The 27,681-nt window shown below is 41.7% G+C and overlaps 3 protein-coding genes across 6 annotated transcripts; 2 read left to right on the top strand and 1 right to left on the bottom strand.

Moving 5' to 3' along the window:
* Positions 1–25,224, bottom strand: LOC306648799 (zinc finger protein 613-like). Of its 3 annotated transcripts, XM_079119156.1 has the most exons (6): positions 25,094–25,224; positions 19,430–19,556; positions 19,064–19,159; positions 2,630–2,834; positions 286–412; positions 1–11 (listed from the first exon to the last, which is right to left on the bottom strand). In XM_079119156.1, the coding sequence occupies exons 2-4, from the start codon at positions 19,545–19,547 to the stop codon at positions 2,731–2,733; spliced, it is 318 nt and encodes a 105-aa protein (XP_078975282.1). In that variant the 5' UTR covers positions 19,548–19,556; positions 25,094–25,224; the 3' UTR covers positions 1–11; positions 286–412; positions 2,630–2,730. The 3 variants fall into 3 exon arrangements, 1 of the variants encoding a protein (XP_078975282.1); XR_013760489.1 differs by lacking the exons at positions 19,064–19,159; positions 19,430–19,556; positions 25,094–25,224 and adding exons at positions 3,065–4,738; positions 5,224–5,640; XR_013760490.1 differs by lacking the exons at positions 19,064–19,159; positions 19,430–19,556; positions 25,094–25,224 and adding an exon at positions 5,224–5,639 and having other exon boundaries at positions 2,630–4,738.
* LOC306648797 (CCHC-type zinc finger nucleic acid binding protein-like) lies at positions 21,525–23,046 on the top strand. Of its 2 annotated transcripts, XM_079119155.1 has the most exons (2): positions 21,525–21,758; positions 21,789–23,046. In XM_079119155.1, the coding sequence occupies exons 1-2, from the start codon at positions 21,635–21,637 to the stop codon at positions 22,166–22,168; spliced, it is 504 nt and encodes a 167-aa protein (XP_078975281.1). In that variant the 5' UTR covers positions 21,525–21,634; the 3' UTR covers positions 22,169–23,046. The 2 variants fall into 2 exon arrangements, with proteins under 2 accessions (XP_078975281.1, XP_078975280.1); XM_079119154.1 differs by having other exon boundaries at positions 21,525–23,046.
* Positions 22,747–27,627, top strand: LOC306648532 (uncharacterized protein; the record flags this gene model as incomplete). Its single annotated transcript, XM_079118718.1, has 3 exons — positions 22,747–22,764; positions 24,979–26,088; positions 27,471–27,627. 3 exons carry the CDS (start codon positions 22,747–22,749, stop codon positions 27,474–27,476), a joined length of 1,134 nt encoding a protein of 377 aa, XP_078974844.1. The 3' UTR covers positions 27,477–27,627.
* Positions 27,628–27,681: the final 54 nt, after the last annotated feature.

Raw genomic sequence — 27,681 nt, 5'->3', positions numbered from 1 at the left:
GGCTTGACACCCTGTTCATGGGAAATGACAGAGTCTTAGGCTCATCCAATTGGGCTGTGATCTGTCAACAGGGGACAAAGGTCTATTTTAGGAAGGGTGTAGTTTACATCTGCAAAGCAAAGGCTTTGCTCTCAGAAGGGAGCACAACACACCCTCTTATCTGGGGCCAGAGAGGGACTGAGAGTCCACCCTGGAGACACCACAGGCCCTAGAAGGCTCTCGGATGCTGAGAAAGGGAAGGCATAGAACAGCACCCTCTGAGCTGCACACGGCAGCCGTCCTCACCCACTGACACCAGGTTGCTGTAGTTCTCCAACATCACGTCCCGGTACAGGTCCTTCTGAGCAGGGCCCAGGAGCTGCCACTCCTCCCGGGTGAAGACCACAGCCACATCCTCCAGTGTCAGCAACTCCTGTTAATGAGGCGACTTCCTTGTGATAACACGGAATATTAGTTTTTCTGCTCACTTTCACTTCGTAGGCTCCATCTATCCGCCTAGTTGTTGGTGATATTTAATACACTACAGGAAAAAATGCTAATAGTCTGCAATTATACATCCAGTCATCATCTTTTCATCCAGTGAGAAGTTTCTACACTGGATAGTAGTTAAATCTTCTTGCTAACCTAGAAACATTACCTTTACGAATTACATATATACAATCATGGACAGCTTAACAACTGGTTTATGTTCTTAGGAAAAGAGTCCTTAGGCAATTTCGTCTTTGTGCAAACATCACTGAGCATACTTAAACAACCTGAGGCAGCTATGACATCACAAGGCAATATAATCTTATGGGGACCCAGTGGTATATGCAGCCCATCATTGACCTAAATGTCATTATATAGGCCCAACTGGGCCTCCCATAGTTCTGACTGATCCACTATAAATCTGGGTACTGAGGTTTGAACCCAGGGGTACTTAACCACTGAACCATATTCCTGATCCTTTATGGGTTTTGAGAAAAAGTCCCCCTAAGTTGCTAAGGCTGGCCTGGAGCTTGCAATCTTCCTGCCTCTGTCTCTCAAATTGCTAGGATTGGGTGCATGCATCATCGCACCCTGCTTATTCATGTTTTTAGGGAAGTTTCATTACCTAGGCGTGGCTAATGAAATGAAATAATAAATAAGTTAGTCACCAACACTCCACTCCTCAGGGAGAAAGAGATGGGGGTGGAGCTGAAGGTTCCACCCTCCATTCACCGGTTGGTTCCCCAGGCAACCAGCCTCTCCTTAGAAGCTTTCCAAGTCACCTCATTAACATAAACTCAGGTTAAAAATAACACCTATCATTTCCAGAGCTGTTCCAAGAGCCAAGGACAAATAAATACAACAAAAGAGACTCCTGTTATTCTTATCATTAAAGAAATTACAATGGTTTTAGGATCTCTGACCAGGAGTCAAAGCCAAAAAGTAAAATATATATTTTTTATCACCATGTGATAGTGACAGTGGCTTGGAGCTAACACTTACTACAATGCCCATAAAACGGGATGGCCAGTCACTCTGAACAGCAGTGAGAAACATCCATTAAAATGTAGAATGAGCATTTTCATCAAGTGACCTGTCTGTAGCCATCTTCAGAAATACTGACATACCTTCACAAAAGACACTACCAGGGAGGTGCTCAGCCTGTAATAACAGCTACCTAAATGTCTAACAGCAGAACAGCTAAATCATGGCATACACAGCACTTGGAGGATAGTGCAGCCAGTCAAAAAGCTGTTCGGGCTGGCATGTACTGACACATAAAAGGCAAAAATAGTAGCTGTTAGAAGCATGATTTCTTCTAAAATGACAAAAGTAACAAGAAACCACATTTACAATGAGAACAATCTGTCAGAAGCAGATTAAAACGAGACCCAGTCCATTCTGGAGGAGATCAGAGTATACTGCTCCTAGCAGTACAGAAAATGACCTGTTTTTCTACTCAGAATCAGTGCACGCCATGCAAATTAAAATGCTTCTCTTGTGATGGCTGTCAGAGATAACAAATGCAAGCTGAGAGCCCATGTAACATACAAGACCCTCCTCTGGTCATATGATGTCCCACAATTATTAATTTGTGTGCATCCTAGGAACACTATTTCCCTTATACTGCTTTGCCCAATGTTGAATTGAAGGCTAAATGTAAGCCGGGGTGGGGGCGTACCTGCGGTCTCATCCCCAGCTCCTTGGGAGGCTGAAGTAGAAGAATCACTTAACCCCTGGAGTTTGGTGTCAGTGTAGACAACATAATGAGACAGCCCCGTCAAAAACCAAGGAAGTTGGGCACAGTGAACACACACCTTAATCCCAGCAACTTGGGAGCCTGAGGCAGGAGGGCTGCAAGCTCAAGACAATTCTCAGAAACTTGGTGCGACCCCGTCTCAAAAAATAAAAAGGGCTTTGGGTTGTAGTTCAGTGGTGGAACGCTCCTGGGTTCAATTACCAGTACTGCATACACACAACTGAAAATAATGACGATGATGATGATGATGATGATGATGATGATGATGATGATATTCCTTTCCAGATCCTACTTTTTAAATTTATACTTTTCAGATTAACTGAGTTGATTTTTTTTACAAGCCTCTACAAATCCATTACAAAACAAAGGAAAAGAAAGATGAAAACAAACCAAGTTAGTTACCAGGGACTGGATCATTTTCTTCTGTTCTCAGAAAACAGCTGGCACTGGAATGCTCTCCCTTGGTGTCTTCAGGACCAGCTCTAAATGCTTATTCAGAAAATTCAGTTTTCAATCAAAGGTGTCCTCAGAAATGCTAACGCTGCAAACTCTGCAATCTCGTAACTTCCTCCTTCATGTAATCGTTTTGGTTCTGAGAAGTCAGGACCTGTGGTTTGAAGAGAAAACTCCATTTGATGGTACATTTCCTCTGGGTCTGGTACTGTAGCTGCCCCAGGCACTCATCTTAGCACCATGCCCCCGAACTGCTAACTGTCCCTGTATCTGATTTTGTGTATGGCCAATGAAGCCTCTGATTCTGAATGTGGTAGAGCTATGTCTTTACTGTGTGAGATTTAAGTAGGATGACTGCGAAAGTAGGTGGGGAATGAGACCCACCTCAGCACTCGTCTCAGGAGCAGGCGAGTTCAGATATCCCAGCTATCCACTAGAGCTGGGAGAGAAGGCTGAAATCCAGCTTAGGACACACAAAAACCATTCTGCAGTCAACTGCCAACCTCGATGGGAGTGGCAAACCAATACCACTTTCAGAAAATGATTTAGGAGGCTCTATCAATTAGAGTATGGAAAAAATATCTTAAACAGGTTACATAAAGCAAATGATGTCATACACGCCCTACACAGCAAAACTTCTTTCTGAGGTATACACCTTTAGATATCTATTGCCCACCTCTCCCTAAATAAAGGTACATTTGAATCAGAAAATATTTACAAAAATTCTCATAGCAGTATTATGCATAATAATCCAAACTGTGAGTAATACAAATGTAATTAAGTAGTATGAAAAACTTTATTCAAACAATGGATCAAGACAAAAACTACAACCTGCAAGAACAGTTTTTACATTTTTACTTATTTTTTATTGGTTCTTTTTAGTTATACGTGACAATAGAATCCACTTTGAAATAATTGTAAAAGCATGGAATATATCTTGTTCTAATTCAGTCTCCAGTACCTCTTCTTTCCCTTCTCTCCCAACACCCCTGTGGTTTTCACATTTTAAAAACGTGTAAAACGAAAACAAAAATGCATATACAAATGACCTTATGTAAACTGCAAGTCCCAAAATACTAAGTTTGCCTTTCCCTCACTATAGAACAAGGAAAATAGACCTATGTGCAACGACTTGAGACTCACCAATACTGAGAAAAAGCCTAGTGTGCACACACAAAAATATGCACCATGCCACTGATACACAGTTCAAAGTATGCAAAACTTTGATGCAATACAATGATGAGGAGTGATTAATTACACTATAATTTACAAATTATTAAGGAAATCTGAGAAGCACTCACTAATTACCCGTGGAGGAGGAATGAAAAAGGCCCACAGAACACCACTGAGGTGTTGGCAATGGTCTATTTCTTCATGTGGAAAATGACTGCTTACACATGTATTCTTTTGTGATCATTAAATTGTACGTTTTTAAAATACAAATTTAAGAAAAATTACCAACAAAAAGCTCAATACCAAAAACTTGCCTGAAAAGATCATAAAATATATAAATTTGTAGAGACCAAAAGAGAAAGAAAAATTATAAGGAATTCATGGGAGACATGACTCAGGTCGTTTTTGTCTCGAAAGAACACTACCAACATTTTTATGTCATTAAATTTGAAATCCTGGATGAATTCATTATTCTATGATCCTACCTCCGGAGACAATGTTAACTCCAGACAATAAAGCGAGTGAATTTTATGTGTAGGCAACAAAAAAAGAAAGTGCACTACCACCTTATTTTTCCACTCTGTTCTGGAGAGTTGAGCGAGTCAAAGCAACATAAAAATAAACTATAAACATAACAAAGTAGGAAAAAAATGAAAGTTATTTTCAGACATCATCATCACCATCACTAACATGAACAGGAACTGGAACTACCGTGACCCGGTGAGACCAAGCGAGAACGGCTAGTCAACTGCGATGTGGTGGTCATCTGGCCAGGTCACTAACTGACAAGGCTGTTAGCGAAGCGGGAAGAGTGACGGTCAGGCAGGAGGGCAGCAGAGTCCGCTACCGTGTCAGGAGGCGAGTGCTGAACTTGGCAAACATTTTCTGCAAAGCTCCGCAGGCCTCAGGCCTCCACCACGGCCACTCCGCCCTGCCCCTGAGCTCCGAAGCGGCGGGACGGCAGCTGCACGACTGGCGGTCCCGCCAGTCCGCGGAGAACTGCCCCAGGGCTCGCCGCCGCCCGCTCTCCATCGGCGCCGGGCTGCAGCCGAGCTGGCACTCACCCCGAGCACCCGGCAGGGCTCCCGGGCCGCCACACATCCCGAACAACCCGCAGCCCGACCGCCGGCGCCCTCCGCCTCCAAGGCCACCGCCCCGGCACGCGGGCACCCGCAGCAGAAGGGCTCCGCCCCGCCCCGACACGTGACCGCGGCCCGGAGCAGCGGGTCACAGCCCCAACGGCCGCGCGCCAGCGCCTCCACCTCGCCGCCCTCCCACAAGAAGCCCTGGCCGCCCCGCAAGGCCTCCAAGGGGACAAGACGTCCAGGAACAAAACCACACACCGACCTGACTATATTATAGAGCTCTACCTCAAGGCTGCACTTCCGCGACCGGCTTCTACTTCAGGACCTTAGCCCAGCGTCCCTCCGCCTACGGCGGCCGAGACGGGTGCGAAGTCTTCCAAGGCGCACCGACAGAACGGAGTTCCGGTCTTCCCAGGAGGCAAAATGGCGGCGCCCAGACGGCCGTGGGCCCACGGGAGCCGCCATGTCTGAATACTGACGTAGAGAAGACCCCGCGACCTCGCTGGAAGCAGGCACCTTGAACGGCCAGGAAATCGAGAAACCACGATATTGCCTCATTTCCTGGCACTGGGATACTTGCAGAAAATGTGTAGAATGAAAATGGGTAAATATCCAGAGACTCGAGCTTCACCGGGCAAATTCCAGGCAGACTGAATTGCGTCCAGCGGGCTATGAATAGTATTATGTCCGCGGCCTTCGCTGGCCACTGTTTCTGACACTTTTCTGACTGGTAGGGTTCGAGCGCCTGTGCGCAGAGAGCCGCCTCTGGAAAGGGAACCGCAACAGCGCTACACGGACACCCAAGAACCGCCGGGCGGGAAAGAGCTTGCAGGAAGCGCCTTTAAGAACAAACAGGTCGGCGGAGCGGGCGCAGCGCGTGCGTCGGGCCCCTGAGCCCGGGAGAAGAGGGCTGCGGGGAGCTCGCCGGGGTGCGGGAGCCCGGGGGAGTCGGGTCCAGAGTGATTCGACACAAGTGCCAAAGAATGCAATGGGAACGGACTTTCCAGCACTGTTGTTGGGATGCTCGGATATCTATACCCCAAAAACTGAAGTAAGAGCATTACTTAAAGCATACAAAAAAAAAAAAAAAAAAAAAGTAAGCCAAAATGGGACATAACTGAATTTAAGAGTAACAGTTTAGATGGCATAAGACTGTAATCCCAGCTACTGGGGAGACCGAGGCAGGAAGAGTTAAAATTTGAGGCCAGCTTGGCAACTTGCTCCTATTTCAAAATAAAATTAAAAGGGCTGAGAATATAGTTCAGTGTTAGAGCATAATGCTCAGGATTCAATCCCGAGCAATGCAAGGGGGGAAAAAATGGTTAAATTTTAAAGAGGCAAAAACCTTTAACTGGGTTAGCTCTGAGGCAAGACACTACCGCGCCTGAGCCATGAAATTAATAAATAGGACATTGTTAAAAAAATCTTTTGTGCTTTTAAGCACATTTAAGAAAGTGAAAAAAATCAACCACAGATTGGGAGTAAATATTAACACTTTTACAAACCACCGTCGAATTACTCTTTTGATGGGGATCATGAGTTTTCCAAAAATTGGATTCTCTTGAGTACGGCAACATTATAAACGTCAATTGACATACATGAGTTATGCATGTAAGATCTAAAGTGTAACTGTCACAGAAGAGATGTCTCCAAAGAGAGGTCTGAGGAGTTACGGAGAGCAGGAGAAACCTGACAGGACCATCAGGGTTCTTGGCACTTGTGCTGAAAAGAACTTCAGCACACCAAAGGCATAGATGGAGATTTATTAGAGAAAGAGATACATGTTCAACGAAGAATGAGAGATGCCATTGCAGTAAAGCAAGGAATAAGCATTCAAGGGAAAGTGCAGGCCATCTCCAAAGAGACTGCAGCCCCTTGATGTGAGGTGCTGATATTCAGAGGGACCTTGCAAGGGACTGGACTAGAGGTGGAGCCAGGTTGAAGCTGCCCTCTCCTTGAGCTTGTACTGCCCTCATATTAGGAGGGCAAGGGTCAAGGGCACAATTGTTCATGGGTGCTTTCTGCACTACTGGTTTAGAGTCCTACTCAGGTTTGAGGATGGAGCAGGGTAGGCACATTTGATCTGAGTGGAACTGGAAGAGGTAACAATTCTAAAAATGAGAAGATGGTGATGCAGTTCTATGTACATGCCATTCCATGTGATGACACCCAAGCCAGTCTCCTGCCAATAAGACTGTCAATAAAGGCCCTGTCCGTTCCACTTGAGGCCTAGATGTGTGATCAAAATGATCTAGGCCACTCAAGTCAGGTCAAGCCAGCTCAAACCAAGCAAGGAATCTACTCTTCAACCTGCACAGCTGAACTATACTAAACGTTCCTTATCTGCAGCCATTTAGTTTTGATAGCCAAGTGAAGTTTGTATAGGTAGCAAATACCAACTTTTATGAATATAAATATGCAAATGCAGGTTAATTATATAAACCACAGGACATCTCATAAAAACAATCTGCAAGACTTAATACAGAATTTCAACATACATTAGTGAGGGTGATATGAATAGAAAAACTAGAGCATTCTACAAAATAACTGTGCACAGTACAAATCTACTATATACACATATGTATGTATGTATACACACACACAAACACACAAATTCAAAATTCTCAACATAAGACAATTAATTTGCTTTTCTCTTAGGTTTGAGACCTGAGAAAGCTATCAAAGGTTGGCATATTTCTACTTCAATCAGTTCTCAATCATTTGAATTTGTTGAACTTGAAACTCAGCTATGTTCCTCCCACAAGCGGCCTTCCTTTCCCTTCTGCTACCCAGTGCCCCCAACTCCGCCACCGTTCTGCACTCTACACAGTGCATCATGTAATGGAAGCCTGCATCTGCCCAGCCCGTATAATGTGACTCCACTTGCATACTATATGAGATGAAAAAATATTTAGGTCTTGACTGGGAAAAAAATTTTAAAAACTTGCAAATAAACAGTAAAGAATCATTAATAATGAACAGACGCTTCACAGAAGATCTACAAGCAATCAACAAACATGAGAAATGTTCACCATCTTTAGTAATAAGAGAAATGCAAATCAAAACTACACTAAGATTCCATATCACCCCAATTAGAATGGTGATTATCAAGAATACAAGCAACAATAAGTGTTGGAGAGGATGTGGGGAAAAAGGTACACTCATACATTGCTGGTGGGGCTGCAAATTAGTGCAGCCACTCTGGAAAGCAGTATGGAGATTCCTTAGAAAACTTGGAATGGACCCACCATTTGAACCAGCTATCCCACTCCTCAGTTTATACCCAAAGGACTTAAAATCAGCATATTATAGAGATACAGCCACATCAATGTTCATAGCTGCTCAATTCACAAAAGCCATACTGTGGAACCAACCTAGATGTCCTTCAATTGATGAATGGATAAAGAAACTGTGGTATATATATATACAATGGAATATTACTCAGCTATAAATAATAATAAAATTATGGCATTTGCAGGCAAATGGATGAAACTGGAGAATATCATGCAAAGTGAGATAAGCCAATCTCAAAAAACCAAAGGATCTCACTGAGAAGCAGATGATGACACATAATGGGGGGTGGAAGGGGGTCAAGAATGGAGGGAGGAGGGACTGTATAGAGGGAAAGGAGGAAAAAATAGAATGAATCAAACATCATTACCCTATGTAACGTATGATTACGCAAATGGTATGCTGTTACTCCATGTACAAACGGAAACAACATGTATCCCATTTTTTACAATAAAAATAAATTAAAACATAAAAGAATCATTAATACTCAGAAAACAGTCAATAAAATGAATTGAGTGACTTTTAATGATAGAAATAGCAGTGACTTCAAAGTCAATGATAAGTATATTCAAAGACCTAAAGAAAACCATGTTGAAAGGTTTAAAGGAAAGAGAACAATGGCCTGATAGAGAATCTTGGTAAGACAGAAAATGTAATATAGAATCTGATAGAAATGTTGGTGCTGAAACAATGCATGAAAAACTTACATTAGTAGGTTCGCCAGTGGATAGCAATGTAAGAAATGATGAGTGTACTTAAAGAAACAAATTATCAAATACAAATAGAAATAAAAATATTAAAGGAAAATGAAGAATCTTAAATGTGTGAGACATCAAATGCACCAAACTATATGAAATGAAAGCCAAAGAAGGAAAGAGAAAAAGGAGGAAGAAAGAATATATGAATAATAGAGAAAATACAGGATTACATGGGAACTTCCTAAATCTGGCAAAAAGCAAAACTATAGCTAACATATTTAAATGGTGAAAAACTTTGCTTCTGTGCCAAAACATGGCAAAAAATGCCCAGTCTCACTGTTCTTATCAAAGGAAAGGTAAGCACTGCAACAGCAGTCTACAAAACTAAACGAGTTTAGCAGTGTGACCAGGTACAAGTTCAACACACATATGAAACCAATTATGAACACAGGAACATTTACAATGACTATAAATTATACCTTCGAGTAAACTTCTCATACAACATACAGGATGTGTACGCTATAAACTAAAAAGCACTTTTTTTAAAGAGCAAGGCATATTAATCAAATGGCAAGACAGAATGTTCTGGGTCAGAAGACTCAATGATAAAAATGTCAGATCAACCCACTTTGACTTAACATGTTGAATGCAATTTCAATAAAACACAGGAAAAAATTATATATATACCAGCACATTTTTTATACCAGCATATTTTAAAATTTATATGGAAAGGCAAAGAAACTAGAATAAATAAAACTTTTTAAAGTAAATTAAAGTCAGAAGAATATGACTACTTGGTTTTATGACTATCATCACTACAGTGATTATTGGTGAAGCTACAAATCATCAATGGAATAGAGTCACAAAGTAGGCAAAATTTAACTGCTTTTTACAAATGTGCGAGGTCAATTTAATGAAAAGTAATTTTGAAAGTAATGTTGGACCAACTGGACAATCGGCAAAGAAAATGAAACTTAACCCTCAACCCCATCCAAAAACTAACTCCAAATGGATCATAGTTGTAAATATTAAAAGCAAAAGTACATTTGTAAAGTGTAGGAGAAAATAATCATGATACAGACTAGGTAAAGAATTCTTAGATATGACACCAAAATTATAACTCATAAAAGAAAAAATGGTAACTTGGACTTAATAGTTAAAATATATTCCTCTGAGGAAAAAGATACACATTTGGAAAATATTTTTAAGTGACATGTCCAAGGAAACTGTATCCAGCGTATACTTAAAAACCTCTCTAAATGTCATACTAAAGAAAGAAACATTCCAACTAAAAAACAGACAAATGATTTGAGTAAACACTTCATCAAAGATACTTGAAAGACAAACAAGCACATGAAAAAATAACATCAAAACCCATTACAGGAGCTGGGCACGGTGGCACACACCTGTACTCTCAGTGACCTGCCAGGCAAAGGCAAGAGGATATTAAGTCAAGGCCAGACTGGGCAGTTTAGCAATACCATGTCTCAACATAAAAAGGATTAGGGATGGAGCTTGGTGGCAGGACACTTACCTAGCATGTGCAGGGCTCTAAGTTCACTCCCCACTACCACCAAAACACAAAAGCAAGCAACAAAGAACCATTAGAAAGTCACAAATGAAGGCCACAATGAGACAGCACTACTTACAGAATACAATGACTAAAACAACACATGGTGGCAATAGCAAATGCAAGGAGCTAAAACACCCATACACTCCCAACGGGAAATGGAACGGCCACTGTGGAAAACAGTTCAGCAGTATAAAGTTGATACTTACTATAGGACTCAAAGATCAAACTCTTCATAATCATCTTAGAGAAATGAAAAGTTGTATTCACACATATACTTGGTACAAGAATGTCTGTGGCATTTTTATTTGTATTAGCAAAATATCTGGCAAAAACCCTAATGTCCTTAGTGGGCAAATAGCTGAACAAACTGTTGTATATCCATATTGCACATTATTACTCAACAGCAAAAAGAACCACCAGGCTGGGACTTAAGATAATTTGCTTAAAGCCAAATACTCAAATCTCAAAAAGGTAAATGATGTACACTCATTTGCATAACATTGCACAAATGAAAAAATTATAATATGAACAAATCTTATCACCAAAGGTGAGGGTTGAAAGCCGAGCATGATGGCACATCCCTCTACTGCCAACTATTCAGAACACAAAACTGGCTGGATCACAAGTTTTGAGGCCCAGTCTGGGCAACTCAGCAAGACCATGTCTCAAAATCAAAAAGGGCTAGGATATAGCCCAGTACTACTGCACTCAACTAGTACAAGTGAGGCCCTGGATTTGGTCCTCCTACCTTCACCCTACCCAAAAAGTAAAAGTTGGGAAAGTGTGCAACTATAAAAAAGTAGCATGGAGGAGTCTGTTGATGTGACTATGTTCTTGATTGTTGTGGCTACATAAATCTATATATAAAATGTTTCTAAATTTAAAAACAAAGTAAAATGTATGTCAAAACTGACGACACCAAATAAATTCTATTAGTCAAGAGTATGATAATGATTTCATGTATCTGATAATGAACCGTGGTTATGTAAGATGTTATCTTTGAGAGAGGCTGGGTTAAGGGCATTCAGGAACCCTGGATTATTTTGGTAAGATTTTGTGAACCTAAACTTGTTTTTGTATTTTTTTTCTTGTACTTGGAATTGAACCCAGGAGCACTTTACCACTGAGCAACATCTGCAGTCCTTTTTTTTTTTTTTTTTTTTTTTTTTTTTGAGACAGTGTTTCAATGTATTGCTGAGGCTGATCTCAAAGTCGTAATCTTCCTGCCTCAGCCTCCCATGTCACTGGGATTACAGGTGTATACCGCTATGCCTGACTTTATATTGATTTCATACATTGCCTACAACTAAACTTTTATTAATATTTTTCTCTGTGAAGTATTTCAAGTATTCTTAGAATCAAAGAAATGGAAAAGCTTATCATATAATGAAACGAGACAAGCACCAAACACACCTAGCATTTATATCAAACTTAGTCCATCATGGGAAGAACTGCCATAACTTCACATCAATGGCATGGCAAGAAGAAACATGGCTCAAGGTATCCTATCCCTAAATGCACATCAGGCGTATAGTTTTAGGACACACTTGTGACACAAAAAGCCTCATTCATTTTGCCAGGGCTTCTTTCCCTCATTAACTTCTCTGATATTTTACTGAAGGTTCTCCACATTGAATCTATTCACAAATTTGCTTGATTTCCTGCCACAGGAAAGCATTTCTCTAGTGTCAACACTCTCAACCTATTGTCTTAATTTCTGGGCAAAGTCTTTCCCATGTTTATCGTATTTCTATCAGCTGATATTTCAACCAGAGTCTATGGTAATTTTTTGATATCTTTCTTCAGCATTGGGGAATGAACCCAGGGAGGTGGGGTTTACCTTACCACTAAAGGTCTCCCTAGTCTGTCACATTTGTGTGATTTTTCTGAGTATACACTTTTTAGCCATTATGTAATGTCCTGAAATACTTTATGAAGGCTGATTGTGTACAGTTGCCTCATATATTTTAATATGGAACATGAGGTAATTGATCCCCAAGTGCACCACCATATGCTCCACATCTAGGTTATTATTCTTTGTATATATTTTCTCAAAGGCCTACAACTAGCAAGAGACTTCTGCAGTATAACTACCTGTGGATTCTCTTGTGTTTAACAAGGATTGACAAGTGGGCAAAAGCTTTTCCGCAATCACTACAACCATAGGGCCTCTCTCCTGTATGTTTTCTGTGATGAACATTAAGCCCTGACTTCGTAGTGAAGGCTTTCCCACATTCACTACACTGATAGGGTTTCTCTCCTGTGTGAATTCTTTGATGGGTAATGAGGTCATTTTTGTGCAAAGAGAATTTTCCACATTCCGTATATGCAAAGGAAGTCTTTCCGGAGTGAAATCTCTGATGCTGGATGAGGCATGTCTTCTTCCTGAAGGCTTTACCACACTCATTGCATTTGTGTGGCTTCTCTCCAGTGTGAATCCGCTGATGGGCAACGAGCATGCTTTTCCCAGTTAAGCCTTTGCCACATTCACTGCATTTATAAGGCTTCTCTCCTGTGTGAGTTCGCTGATGTCCTATCTGTCGGATCTTTGCAGGGAAACCTTTTCCACATTCATTGCACACATAGGGTTTTTCTCCTGTGTGAGTTCGCTGATGAACAGTCAGGCGGCTCTTCACAGTGAAGCCTTTCCCACAGTCACTGCACATATATGGCTTCTCTGCAGTATGAGTTCGCTGATGTACAATGAGGTCACTCTTGATGGTGAAGCCTTTTCGACACTCCGTGCATACATAGGGTTTCTCTCCTGTATGTGTTCGCTGATACCTGATGAGAGGGCTCTTCAAGGCGAAGCCTTTTCCACACTCATTGCATGTATATGGTTTCTCTCCTGTGTGAGTTCGCTGATGTACAATGAGACAGTGCTTCATGGAAAAGCCTTTTCCACATTCACTGCATGTAAACAATTTCTCTTCTGTATGAGTTAGCTGATGCGTGATAAGACTATTCTTCAAGGTAAAGCCTTTCCCACATTTATTGCATATGAAGGGTTTCTCACCAGTATGAGTCCAACTATGTGCAATAAGACGCCTCTTCTCAAGGAATCCTTTTCCACATTCACTACATATATAAGGTTTCTCTCCTGTATGAGTTTTCTGATGAGCAGTGAGACTGAACTTTGTAGAGAAAGATTTCCCACATATGCCACACCCATGGGGTTTCTCTCCCGTATGAGTTCGCTGATGATAAACGAGTCGACACATTTTAATGAAGGCTTTCCCACATTCACTACAATTATAAGTTCTCTCTCCCATATGAGTTTTCTGATGCACACTGAGCTGTGATTTCTTGAGGAAGGACCTGTCACATTTGGTACATTCATACTGTTTCAGCCCTGTGTGATTTCTCTGATGTTCTGTTAGCTGGAACTTTCCGGAGAAGGCTTTCCCACGTGTACGCTTATAAGGTTTCTCTCCTGTATGAACTCTCTGATGATTGATAAACTGAGACATCTTGATGAAGACCTTCCCACACTCACTGCATTCATGGGTTTTCTCTATGTTGTGAGTTCTCTGTCGCTTAATGACCAGGGCCATACTGGTAGGTTTTGCATGTAAAGGGAATTTAATTTCATAAAACTGTTCATGGTTTGCATGGATAAGGAATTTCCCATATTCATTAATCTCAGTCAATTTCTTTAGGTCATAACTTCTGGTTTTCAAAACTTAAAGTTGATTTTAAAGGTTTTTCACAATTTTGCTTTAGTGGGAAATGACCTTTGCTCTGATTAACAATATTTCTGAATGTTTTATGTTCATGGACCTGCTCCAGACTCTTCTGAATGCTTTGATTTTTCAAGTGATGTTGCAGAGGATCATCAACTTTTCTGATTTCTAGGAAAGACAAGAATAGTGAATCATTTCATTATCTTCCTCTGGAATAAAACTGTTAAAAAAAATGTTTTGGTGTGGTGTGACTCTTTAATGATAACCCTGTATAAAAATAAAAAATTTTGTACATAAATATTCCTATCTCCTGTATATATTGGTAAAACAATAATATACACATATTAGAAAGTAAAAGCAGTAAGTGTACAAATGTAGATGATTTGTGATATATATAGATTTGACTACTTTCTAAATAAATCTTTACAAAACGTACAAATAGTAAAATCTCAACAAGGTCACTTTTAGCAGGAACCCCAAAATCTGACAAGACACCATCAGACCTTGTAAGTTGGAGACATACCAGAACATACAGGGCTATATTCATTTATTCAACAATTAATTTGCTGAACAGCTATGTGTGAGTTGCTGTGCTTGTGTTTCAAATATATTCCTTGGTTTCATGGAAGTTTAGTTCTAATTATGGGAAAATTTAAAAGGAGGGAAAGAAATCAAAAATGTAACTGTAATCTGCAAAATATTCTGAAGATATACAGCAGGTAGAGGAAATCAGAATATAGTTAAAGGAAGAAAAGCCAAAGTTTACTAATAGGTTCAATGGGAGGAATGGAAAGAGTTTGGTAAATGAAATTAAGGGCCAATGATTACTCTGCAAATCACATGGCTTCAGCTACCAGATTAGGAGGAAAGCCTCATGAGGAACCAAGAAATATTACTGAAGTCTGAAATGAAGGGAAAATCTAGTATACATTAAGAAACAAAGTTTCAGATAACTTACCATACATCCAATATAAAAATGAAGAAACTGGTTGAATATATAAATACTGAAAAAGGTTTTATCTGAAAATAGCAATGTGGATATCATCAACCTATACAAAATTATTCAAAGAAATTACTGGATAAGATTGTATTCAGAAACAAGTTGAAAAAGAGAAGGTATGTTTGCATAAGCCCTCCAATTTAGTCATTCCAATATGTACAATTCTGAAATTTGTTAAGCCCACCAAAAATAAACCAAATACTGACTACTGTGATCAGTTGTATCTTGGAGATCCAAACACACAGAATTAATACCCAACAGTGACAAGCGGCGAGTCCTCTAGCAGGGTGCAGTGGCATTTGCCTGTAATCCCAGTAACTCGGGAAAGAGGATACCTAGGCCTGGGCAACTCAGCAAAACCCTGTCTCAAGACAAAATAAAAGGCAGGGAATATAGCTCAGAGGTAGAGCATCCCTTGAGTTCCATCCCCAGTAATGCAGGGAAGAGGGGAGTGAAATCCCCTTGAAAACTACTAAAGGAGTAGATAAGAAGTGTTCTCACCACAGAATTAGATCAGCACCTTTGTTTCGGTAGTGGTGGTTTAGAGACTGAACCCAGAGCCTTGCACATGCTAGGCAAGTGCTCTGCCACTAAGTTATATTACCAACCCCCAACCTCAAACTTGCTGGGTCATATTTTCCTGTGTTGCTACAGAAATAAGCAATGTTGTATAGTTAAACGTTCACAGGCATGGGTTATTCCATCACGACACACTCCAAAGCACTGGCCTTGACTGGCTCCTGAAAGACAACCAAGTCCCTGGAGTATCCGCCTAACGAGTGTCTTTTTATGCCTGAGGCCTTGGGTCACACCAGATACTCTAATGCTAGCAATGTGATCTATGTTGGGCACCTGTTTGTGTATGCCTGAGGTTGTGGACCCAACTGTATCGTTTTGATTCCCAGTGATTAGACTCTATGTGTGAGTGAACTTCCCTGGTAGGTAACACTTCATATGTGCTGTCAAAGACTGTTACTAGAAAAATTCAGCACTGTTTGCAGAAATTCACTAATAGAAGATGACTGAAAGCTTACACCAAATTTAATTTTTGTTTTGTTTTTTATTTGTTTTTTGCAGAACCCAAGTTTCATGTGTGCCAGGCAAATGCTGTACCACTGAGCTACACCTCCAGTCCTGATGATTTTAATCTGTATCATTTCACTATCAAAAACTGTGACCAAGGGTTGGGGAGAGAGCTCAGTTGGTAGAGTGCTTGCCTTGCAAGCACGAGGCCCTGGGTTCAATCCCCAGTACCGCAAAAAAAAAAAAAAAAACTGTGACCAAGAGTGTAACAGTTCCCGCCCATCCTAGCTAATGCCGACATTCTACATAGTAGACAAAAAAAAAAAAAAAAAAAAAAAAATCTATTTTAAAAAGTAGTGATATAATTCCACTCCTCTACTCAAAACCTACTGCTTTCTCAACTCCTTTGATAGGCAATATGCAGACCATGGACCAGAACCTCCTGCTACTACCTGACCGTCCTTACTTTTACTTTCCCTTCTGCTTTACTCTACACAAGTTTCCAGAAGTTCCTCAAACACCCTCCATTCCCAGTGTCTCACAACTTCCACTGTTTCACATTTGGAACACCCCACACCCATGGAGACTACTTACTTCCACCACCATCTGCTGAAAGGCCCTTAACAAGGAGCCATTCCCACCCTACCCACCCTACAAGCACAGTGCCAAGTCCCAACACCTATGTTCCTATAGTTGCTTTAATTTTCCTAGTGGTATTTTTTACCCCGAAACATATTATTTATGTTTACATTTTACCATATGGTTACCTCCACTGAAAATAAAAGCAATGTGAAGAGAAACGAGGCATATTTTTTCTTGGTTTTTTTGGTTTGTGTTAGCTAGGCTTTCAGCACACAAGTTTTGAAGAAATAAATTAAGACAATCACATGTACAGAGTACATTGATGAGTATTAATATTTAAGATGAAAACCAAAACTCTATAGTGAAATAGTACTGCAGCACTGAGATCACTTAAAGCAAAACAGCAATCTCATATGACAGGAAAACAATATTTCTACAGTTTAGCAAGGAATAAAATGAAAATGCAATTCAAAAGAGGATTTTATTACAGAATCAAAAAAGAAAACTCTACTCAGAAATATATTTAACAAAGGAAGTGCCAAATTTATGCTGTATTCTGTGAGCTACAAAGCAATGTTGAAAAAATTAAATGTAATTAGAAGGCTGGGGCTGTAGAGTTCAGTGATGGAGCACTTGCCTAGCACGTGTGAGGCACTGGGTTTGATCCTCAGCACCACATAAAAATAAATTTTAAAAAGTCTAATTAGATATAAAAATGTCCATTGTTCATGAATCAGAAAGTTTTATATTTTAAATGGCAATACTCCCCAAAGTGGTTAACAGACTCAGCATGATTCTACTTGGTTTTTAAGGAGAAATTCAAAAGCCTATTCTATAATTCAAATTGAAATTTGAAAGACTCAAATGATAAAATAACTTTTTCTTTTTGGATACTTGGCATTGAATCCAGAGGCACTTTACCACTGAGCCTCATCCCCAGTCCTTATTTTTATTTATAGACAGGGTCTCACTAACTTGCAGAAGCTGGCTGCCTCAGTCTCCCATGAGTTTCAAGTATAGTAATCAAGACAATTTGAGAACATAATTTATACACATACAAAATGTCCCAAAATTGATTGGACATAATTAGATGATGGTTAAGCAACAAACAGCTACCAAAAAACCATGGAATGTACACTTTAAATGGCATGTGGAACACATCTCAGTAACACTACAAAAAACATAATGAAAACCCAAAAACTTTAGGGAAATGAATACAGTAATAATATCTAAGATGAATTAAGAAAACAGAATTAGCAAAACTATGACAGAAATGATTTAAGTTCTGAAGTGCTTTGGGATAGAAATGTCTCACAGATTAAACAACCAAAACAAGAAGACAGAGCTCAGCATGTCAGGAAGATCTAAGGTAATGCCAGGATGGATGGAACTTAAATGAATAGTACTAGGAGAACCTAAATTTGACTAATAGCCATGCTGGGTGCAGTGGCACACTCCTGTAGTTCCAGTTACTCAGAAGGCTGAGGAAGGAGGATGGCTTCAGCCTAGGAGTTTGGGGCCAGCCTAGGCAACACAGAGAGATCCCAGCTCCAAATAAATAAATAATATAAAATAACCAACAAAAAAGGATAGCAAAAAAAAAAAAAAAAAAAAAAAAATTCTCTGAAGGAAGAGGATTCTTGCTACTCATACACAAAATGGGAAGTTACCAGTTAGTTGCCATGAAGATGGACGATATACAGAAATAAAGCATAGATTAGCTAATATTAAGGGAGAAGTCAATTTGGAAGTCTCTACCAGAGACCAGAAAGAGACCAACTCAGAGAATGAACAAAGAATAAAGGAGTATGAGAACAGAATAGAAAATAGAGAAAGAAAATCTTAGAAAGGGGAGCAAAAGAGAAGGTTAAGAATCAAATAAACCCTGAGAGAGAGACCAGGTCACCATGGGGCACAGCATCCAAGATGAGGTTAGATACTATGAAAGAAAATTAAGTGCAGTAGTTAGAGTGATGAATTCAGAATGTCCTGTCTACAGAGGCCTGAAGAGAGGGATTTTTCACAGCCAGAGACACTGTGACAGCAGATCTGAAAATCCTAGGAAGAATATACTTATGCAAAGAAACCAAAACAAGATAGTATAAAATAAGAAAGGATGAGAACACAGATAGAAAAGGTATACTTCCTACAAAGAAATGAGTTCTGAATGGGCAAAGGGGGCCATGCAGAGGCTGGTTCCTGGCTTTGCCTGCTACTCTTGAGTAAGCAGAATATGAGTTCTGTGGCTGCCCACCTGGTCAGTTCTCTCACTCACCTGAACAAAGTCGAATGTGGACTTCATCTTCTGTTGTCCATGGTTCTTCCCCTCGTTCCAATTTGGAGAGGGCATCTGGTTTGCTGGCTAGATACCCTAATTGTAGAAAATGACAGAAGACTTACACTGAAATGGGGTGGGATATGTCAAGAAGGGAGGATGTTACATTTTAGGGACTAAACAGATTTCATATCTATAGCTCACAGCTTTTTCTTCAGGAAAAGGTGGACTATACCCTTCATATGGGGCAAGAGAAACTCTGAGAATCTACCACTTGAGAGTACTGCAGGTGCTCCACAGACTTTGTTGAGAAACTGAAGACCACAGACAGACACCCTCCAAGTAACACAGGGCAGCCATCCTCACCCACTGACACCAGGTTGCTGCAGTTCTCCAACATCACATCCCGGTACAGGTCCTTCTGAGCAGGGCCCAGGAGCTGCCATTCCTCCAGGGTGAAGACCACAGCCACATCGTCAAACATCAGGGATTCCTGTAACAATACAGACCTGTTTAATGAAGTTCCTTTGTTGATATGGAAAAAATGCAAAAGTTATTCTGCTCATTTTCACCATAAAGGAAAATTGGTATTTGTTTTCTTAATACACAGCGATAGAATAAAAATCCAAATAAAATACTCTGCAACTATGCAATCATTTGTTGATTCAACAAAGTTGAAAATTCAAACAAATTTCAGTAATATGTAGCCATTAATTCCTCTAGCTAATGTAAAACACCTACTATAAGTATACATATCTATGTATATAAGAGCATCTATTTCTCTACATACTAAAGAGAAATAATACAGATTGTGACATGCACCATGAATCTTTGAACTACTATCAAAGTGAGTAATGAAAAAAATTTCAAATGCTAGTATCACAGGTTAATATACCAAAAAGCTATGGTCAATATACAGAACAAAACAAAAGAAACTAAAGAACAGGTACAAAGTACAAAATATTAATAGATAATTAAGCAAATGTGTAAAGAATTACACTTAAGAAGTGTATCAGACACATATACCTAAATGCCTATGAATATCAGACAGGTCAATATGTTAGGGACATACAGGGAAACCTGCCTTTGTATTTATGAGAAGGCTGCAGTTTAGGATATCACCATATACCACCTCTAAGAAAAGTCACTAAGACCTAAGTGAGCCTCAGAACCAGGTGCCAGAAAACACCAACACCCCTTGAAAACTTGTCTGCTTCCTCATAGTTGATGCAACTTATTGTGAATCTCTTGTATGACTGGCAGAGATATCAGACACAAGCTGACAGCTAGTGCAAACCACAGTCACACATCATGTTCCAACATGAACCGCGTAGTAAAAATCCTATGAATAACAGGATGGTGAGCATGGTGGCAGACTCCTGTAATCCTAGCAACTCAGGAGGCTGAGGCAGAAGGATTCCAAGTTTGAGGCCAGCCTTGGCAACATAATGAGACCTTGTCTCAAAATAAAAGGTGAAAAGAACTGGAGATGTAGCTCAATGGTAAGCAACCCTGAGTTCAATCCCCAGTATCTACCTACCTATCATTATTCCCAATTCATACTTATGTTTAAATGCACTTACTTTTACCAGTCTCTACAAATCCACTGTGGAATAAAGAATAAAGCAAATCAGTCACCTGGGCCTGCATCAATTGCTTCTGAATCTGTGAAACAGCCATTAATTGGAATGCTCTGTCTTTTGCCTCTTCTAGATCAGCTACAATTTTTTTTTTCAAGAAACTCAGTCTCCAGCTAAGGGTGTCCCTAAGCAATGATGATATGATACCCAAAGGTTGAAACCTATTTGCTTCACTTGATTTCTATTATTCCTAGCAACCTGGCACCTGTGGGCTGAAGAACAAAGCACCCTGAGAGGTTCACTCTCCTTATGCCCTGAGGTTACCACTCTTGCTATACACCCATCTCAAATCAGACGTCTCAACATTTCTGAAGCCCTCTGGAAGCTCACACATCTGGGTTAGTAATCCATTAACTCTGAGTGGTTTTTTCCCCCCATTTGGGGGGCAGGTAATACCTTACTTCTGTAGAATGGCAGAAGTGTGACTATCACCCTTAAGTGACAAAGGCTGTGGGAAAGAGAACAAGCACAGTACAACGGTGCGGCAGCAGTGGAATCCACAGGCAGACCACTTTTAGGAATGAGGACACACAGAAAGTACCCAGTTTTTCTTTTAAACCATTTGTCCATCTACTTCTTCCAAGTCTTTTTACATTCTAGGGTAAATGCACTATAATTTGAGAACACCATCTTAAGAAAATAGTAAGTTCAATCTTATTTAATTTTGTATTACATCTACTTCTTGATACCCCACAAAGTCTAAGTATAAATCTGTTAAGAATATACTGCAAAAATATCCTTGAGGAATCACACTGAAATAAAGACAACTTCAGGACACCTGAAAATATTCTTAAGACCTGTATTACAGAAAATACTAGTGAAGGACCCTGAAGATAAACAGCCGCTGCCTTGCGAGCCGCCTTCCCCCGGCCTGCGTCCGAGTCTCCGCTGCTGCGGACCCGCTCCGACGCCGAAAGATTGACCTGCAGCCATGAGCAGCAACGAGTGCTTCAAGTGTGGACGATCTGGCCACTGGGCCCGGGAGTGCCCTACCGGCGGAGGCCGCGGTCGTGGAATGAGAAGCCGCGGCAGAGGTGGTTTTACCTCGGATAGAGGTTTCCAGTTTGTTTCCTCATCTCTTCCAGACATCTGTTATCGCTGTGGTGAGTCTGGTCACCTTGCCAAGGACTGTGATCTTCAGGAGGATGCCTGCTATAACTGCGGAAGAGGCGGCCACATCGCCAAGGACTGCAAGGAGCCCAAGCGAGAGCGAGAACAGTGCTGCTACAACTGCGGCAAGCCAGGCCACCTGGCTCGCGACTGTGACCACGCCGATGAGCAGAAGTGCTACTCCTGTGGAGAATTTGGACACATTCAGAAAGACTGCACCAAAGTCAAGTGCTACAGGTGTGGTGAGACTGGTCACGTAGCCATCAATTGCAGCAAGACAAGCGAAGTCAACTGTTACCGCTGCGGCGAGTCAGGGCATCTTGCACGGGAATGCACAATTGAGGCTACGGCCTAATCATCTTCCTTTGTCGCCCCTCCTTTTTCTGATTGATGGTTGTATTATTTTCTCTGAATCCTCTTCACTGGCCAAAGGTTGGCAGATGAGGCTACTCCCAGGCCAGTGAGCTTTACTTGCCGTGTAAAAGGAGGAAAGGGGTGGAAAAAAAAAAAAAAAACCGACTTTCTGCATTTAACTACAAAAAAAAAGTTTATGTTTAGTTTGGTAGAGGTGTTATGTATAATGCTTTGTTAAAGAACCCCCTTTCCGCGCCACTGGTGAATAGGGATGGAAGAATGGGAAGAGTTCAGTCAGACCAGAGCGCCCGTTCTGGGTTTCTCGAAATGTTCCCATGTAGGAGGTAAAACCAGTTCTGGAAGTGTCTATGAACTTCCGTAAGTAACTTTAATTTTAGCATAATGATGGCCTTGGATTGCCTGACCTCAGTAGCTATTAAATAACATCGAGTAACATCTGTTTCAGGCCCTCATCGAACATACAGTTGAGTGGGAGTAAACAAAAAGTCCAACGTGCGTTAAATGGCTAGGTGAGAGAAATCGGGATAAAAGCCCAACAGGAGCTTCATCGCAGCGTCGATGCCGGACACGCAGATGGTGATGGCAAAGGTTTAGAACACATTTTTTTTCTCAAAGACTAAATCTAAAACCCAGAGTCCACATCGATGCGCAGAGTTAGCATAATTTGGAGCTATTCAGGAATTGCAGAGAAATGCATTTTCACAGAAATCAAGATGTTATTTTTGTATACTATATCACTTAGACAACTGTGTTTCATTTGCTGTAATCAGTTTTTAAAAGTCAGATGGAAAAAGCAACTGAAGTCCTAGAAAATAGAAAATGTAACTTTAAACTATTCCAATAAAGCTGGAGGAGGAAGGGGAAAAAAAAAAAAAAAAAAAAAAAAAGAAAATACTAGTGAGCATTCTTTAAGCAAAAGGGAAAAAAAGCCTCCAGTGTAAGCAGAGGAACAAGGAGTAAAAAAGAACAATACTGGTAAGAGGTTCAGTCAAAACTACTAACAACTGGAAAAAAAAAAAAAAAAAAAGAAAGAATATCTTAAAAGGTTTTAACCATGTACATTAGGAGAACTGTGAACAAAAAGGTATATTAAGGCATCTGTATAGTAGAAGAACGTAAAGGTACTAATTACTGTAATACTGACAATTGTGTGTTATCTGTAATCTGATATAGACAATAAAACTAATAATTTTTTGAAAACAATTTACACGTTAACTGAGTTCTATAGTTTCTGTGACAACTACTCAACCCTACTGTTGAGACACTGTTGTATCTCAAAACAGTCATTTACCAAAAAATAAATACTATCTCAGGTTGTTTTCATATTACACTGGCAAAATTGAGAATTTAGGTTTAGCAATGTAAGAAAATAAGAAGGGGCCAATTATTAGCATTGGCCTAGTATGTTAGCATACCTCTTTGGGCAGGTAACTGGTTACAAAATTTTAACAGAAAAATCCTACACCATCCTACAGCATACACAGGTCATACACAGGTAGAAAGTAAAACATACCTTGGGAATAATTTAACATTCTATTGAAGACTGCCAATAAAGGTACCTCATAGCTCCATTTCTAGGGATTTCTTAAAAGGAAATATTGGTAAGGTGATATGTGACAAGTACTTCAGGTACTTTTCCTTCCTTCATTGTATTTTTCATAAGTACACAGTTTTTTAAATCAGAAAAATAACACTTTACATTTAAAACAAAATAGTTGTTAATTGTTAATATAAATTCCTGCTTTAAAATATTTTCCTTACTAAAAGAGAGAAACAAGGGAGGAAGGAAGAGAGGAAGAGAGAAAATGAGTTAAATGCAAAAACAATACCCAGGTGGGGGGTAATTCAGTGTTAGAACACTTGCCCAGCAGGTGTGATGACCTGAGTTCCATCCCCGTACGGCATGCTTGCATCAATCAATCAGTAAGATAAAACCATAAATAACCCTGAAAGGTAACCCAGAGGAAGAGATTTTTAACTTTCATTTTGATAAGGAGGAAACGGAACAGTTCACACAAATCCCACCACAAGCGAAAGCAGCACTAGGATTGAAAACCAGGTTCGATTCATTCCAAGGCCAGCTTCATCCCCCTTTATACCTTGCCAAAATTATTTGTAAATAAGATGTTTGCTTATTAAGTAAACAAAACAACTAAAAGGCTATTAGAACTCTAGTCAATCATATGAATGAAGAATGATTTGGAGGAATGGAAGCCATCAAAATCAACAGCAGGCACTGGCTCTCCTGAGCAGGGAGGCAGACACTCAAATAACCGATAGAGCTCGTCCAGAACAACCAACGGTAAAATCCAGGTGGCAGGCATGAGAGTGATTAAAGTCCTTTCAAAATCTATACAGCTTTGAATTTTTTCACAATTGCAAGCTGGGCACAGAGAAAAACACTGTGACGGCAAGAAAAACAGCGGTAGCAAGCTTGCCTCACAAGTGGGTTTGATCCTCAGCACCCCATAAAAAATAAATAAAGGTGGTGGGTCCACCTACAACTAAAAAAAAGAATTTAGTAAGATAGTCAAATATGAACATCCGAAATTAATTTGTCCTAAAAACTTATAAGGAAAGGGGAGTGAGAAAGTAAGAGCACACACTACAACAAAAGTAAAGTCTAGACTGGAAATGGAAAACAGGAAAACAAGCCCCCGGGTAGGTATTTCACCGAACACCGTTCCTAAGAAGAGACCTCAATATCAAAAACATCTCACCTCTATCAAAACACGCCCGCGCTGAATGTGAGCTCGCTAAACCACCAGTTCAGACCCTTTTAAACGACAGGCGTGTTTGTTCCACGAAACCTGCGACACTCCCGCGTCTCCGGACACACTAGGCGCACGCGCGCCGCGGGAGCGGACTCCTGACCCCGCCCGGTTCACCTCCGCGGAGGACCCACCGTGGCAGACACGCCGAGCTGCGCCGCAGAGCCTGCGACACACGCAGAAGGCGCTGCGGATTCGCAGCGGCGGGACCAGCCGCCGCTCGCACACACCACCTCCGGGCGCGCAGGACCGCCGGGGTCCGGAGGGCAGGCGGGCGGCGGCCCGAGCCGCAGCGCCGCCGCGCGACCTCAGGCCGTCGCCCTCGGCCGCAGGCGCCGTCCAGCCCGAGCCCGCACAGCCTCCTAACAGGCCACGCAGCCCGGGGAACGGCCACCAGCGGCCGCCTCCCTCCCACCCCAGGCGGGAGCCCGAGACCCCGCCTCCTCCCGACACCACTCGGGAATGGGCGCGAGGGGCGGGGCGGGGTCTGACGTCCGGCGGGGGCAAGATGGCCGCTCCCAGTATAGCACATGGGGGCCGCCATCTTCGGCGCCGGGTGTTCGGGGAAATCGCCCCCTGGGCGGTTTCCGCAGCGGTGTCCAGCGTGGCCGAGAAAAGGGAAAGGTCGGGGAGACAGCCCCACTATTTGGCACCTCGGCGTCTGATGTGGACGCGCCGCGGGAACAGGCTGGGGCGTACATCAGACAAAAGACGGCGCGGAGGAGCCCCTCAGCTTTTCCGTGAGTGCCAGACCCGGGCAGGAAGTTGGGTGTCCACGCCGCGCGGGATGCGCTGGAGAAGGCAGAAGGCAGGAGGCCAGGCGGCCGAGGGCGGACGCCCAGACCTGACTCCACGGCGGCTTGAAGCAGCCTTCGAACACAGCAGGGCAGGTGCCGGGCGCGGCGAGCCCAGGAAACGCGTGACGTTCGGCGGGAGGCGCCGCGGTGCCACGACCCCAGGCGGAACCCGAGCGCTCGCAGGCTCTGCGGAGCGCCGGACGCGGACCGGACTGCAGGGGGCGGAGCGCCCGAGCGAGGACCCGACGTCGCGACTCCGACCGCGGTGGGCGCGGGAAGAACGCAGGCCCCAGCTGCTAACTGACGCGAAAGAAGGACCTGGTGCTTGTGAGGTCAGTGCAGTCAGAGCGCGGGAGAAGGAAAGGGTTTCCAGAGCCGACCAACACTTTCTCCTCCCCCCACCAATGTGAGAGCCACTTTCCCCACGTCCTATCATTTGCTATAAAAGAGGTCTCAAAAATCGGGCACAGTGGTGCATACCCATGATCCCAGCGACTCCGGAGGCTGAGGCAGGAGGATTTTAAGGTTGAGGCCAGCCTCAGCAATTTAGGAAGACCATGTTTCAAAATAAAAAGGGCTGGAGATGTAGCTTTGTAGTACAGCATCCCTTCCCACACAATCTGCCCTTAATAATCTAAAATGCCCACCGGTTGTGGTGGTGCCTGTAATCACAGCAACTCAGGAGGCTGAGGCAGGAAGTTCATAAGTTCCAGGTTAGCCTCAGCAATTTAGTGAGACCCTGTCTTAAGAAATTAAAAGGGCTGGGGATGTAGCTCAGTGGTAAAGCACCACTGGGTTCATTCTCCCGTACAAAAACAAAAGAATTCAAATGCCACTAATATTTAAATGAATGCAAAGTAAATGCTCAAATCCAAACTTCAACCTACACAACTGAAAGAATGTTATATTTAGATATTAAGTTTGAGGAAGGTTTGTAATGCAAAAACTAGGTGATTTATTAAGTTATTTATGAACAATATTCACTTTAGAATTTCCATGTAAATGAAGAAAGTAAGTAATTATTGAACTAAAAAATATCAGAACAGATTGCATAAGAATAGTGCAAATAGTGTGAACAGGTTTTTTTTAACGAAGACACATGCAATTCAACATCTTCAGTGAATATAAAATGGAACATATCATTGTGTATCTCAGGATTTGGCAAATTTCTACAATTCTCAATAGGTTGAGTCTTACCTTCTATTATTTGACAGTAGCCAATTTTTGGGGGGGTGGGGGTGGGGAATTGGGGATTAAACCCAGGGCTCTACTAATGAGCCACATCCCCAGACCTTTTCATTTCATTTTGAGAGGATCTTGCAGAGCTGCCCACGCTGGCCTTGATCTTGCAGTTCTCTTGCCTCACCCCCCAAGTAGTTGGGATTACAGGCATTCACCACCACGCCTGACTAGGCAGGTCAATTTTTGTATGTCTTCATTTATAGAGAAAAATGGAGTCTTGTTTGAGTGGTTTCAAAAGGTGAAATCAGGACACGGAGTAAACAACTTACATGAGACATTTAGTGGTCTGGCAGTGCTGTTCAAGGCCAGATAAGCTCTGTTTGAGAACATGGCGGGGGCACCTAAAGACATCTGGTTTCTGCTCTCAAGGCCTGGCTCCTGGCCAGATCTAGGTCTAGAGACCAAATGTACTGATGGCACTGAGCCCAGTGGCTCCAGACAATAACTTTGTGTTTATTCTGGCGTATTTAAGAGATGAGAAGAACTCAAAGGTGACAAGACTGCTTTCTTTGCTTACATATGCCGTGAAATGCCCGTGATGTCTCTCTGGTGCTGAGTTGGTATGCTACCTGGGATGGTTTTCCTTTTGTATATACTTTATGTCTTAATAAATATTATCTTTTCTTATATGGCTTGTGGTGGTACAGTCAGCAGATCGACCCATATAAATTATAAGTCTGTGC

Source organism: Sciurus vulgaris, assembly GCF_902686455.1.
Source record: "Sciurus vulgaris genome assembly, chromosome: 17".
NCBI lineage: Eukaryota > Metazoa > Chordata > Mammalia > Rodentia > Sciuridae > Sciurus > Sciurus vulgaris.
Note: the sequence above shows the minus strand (reverse complement) of the source record. Positions and strands in the feature narration are given on the sequence as shown.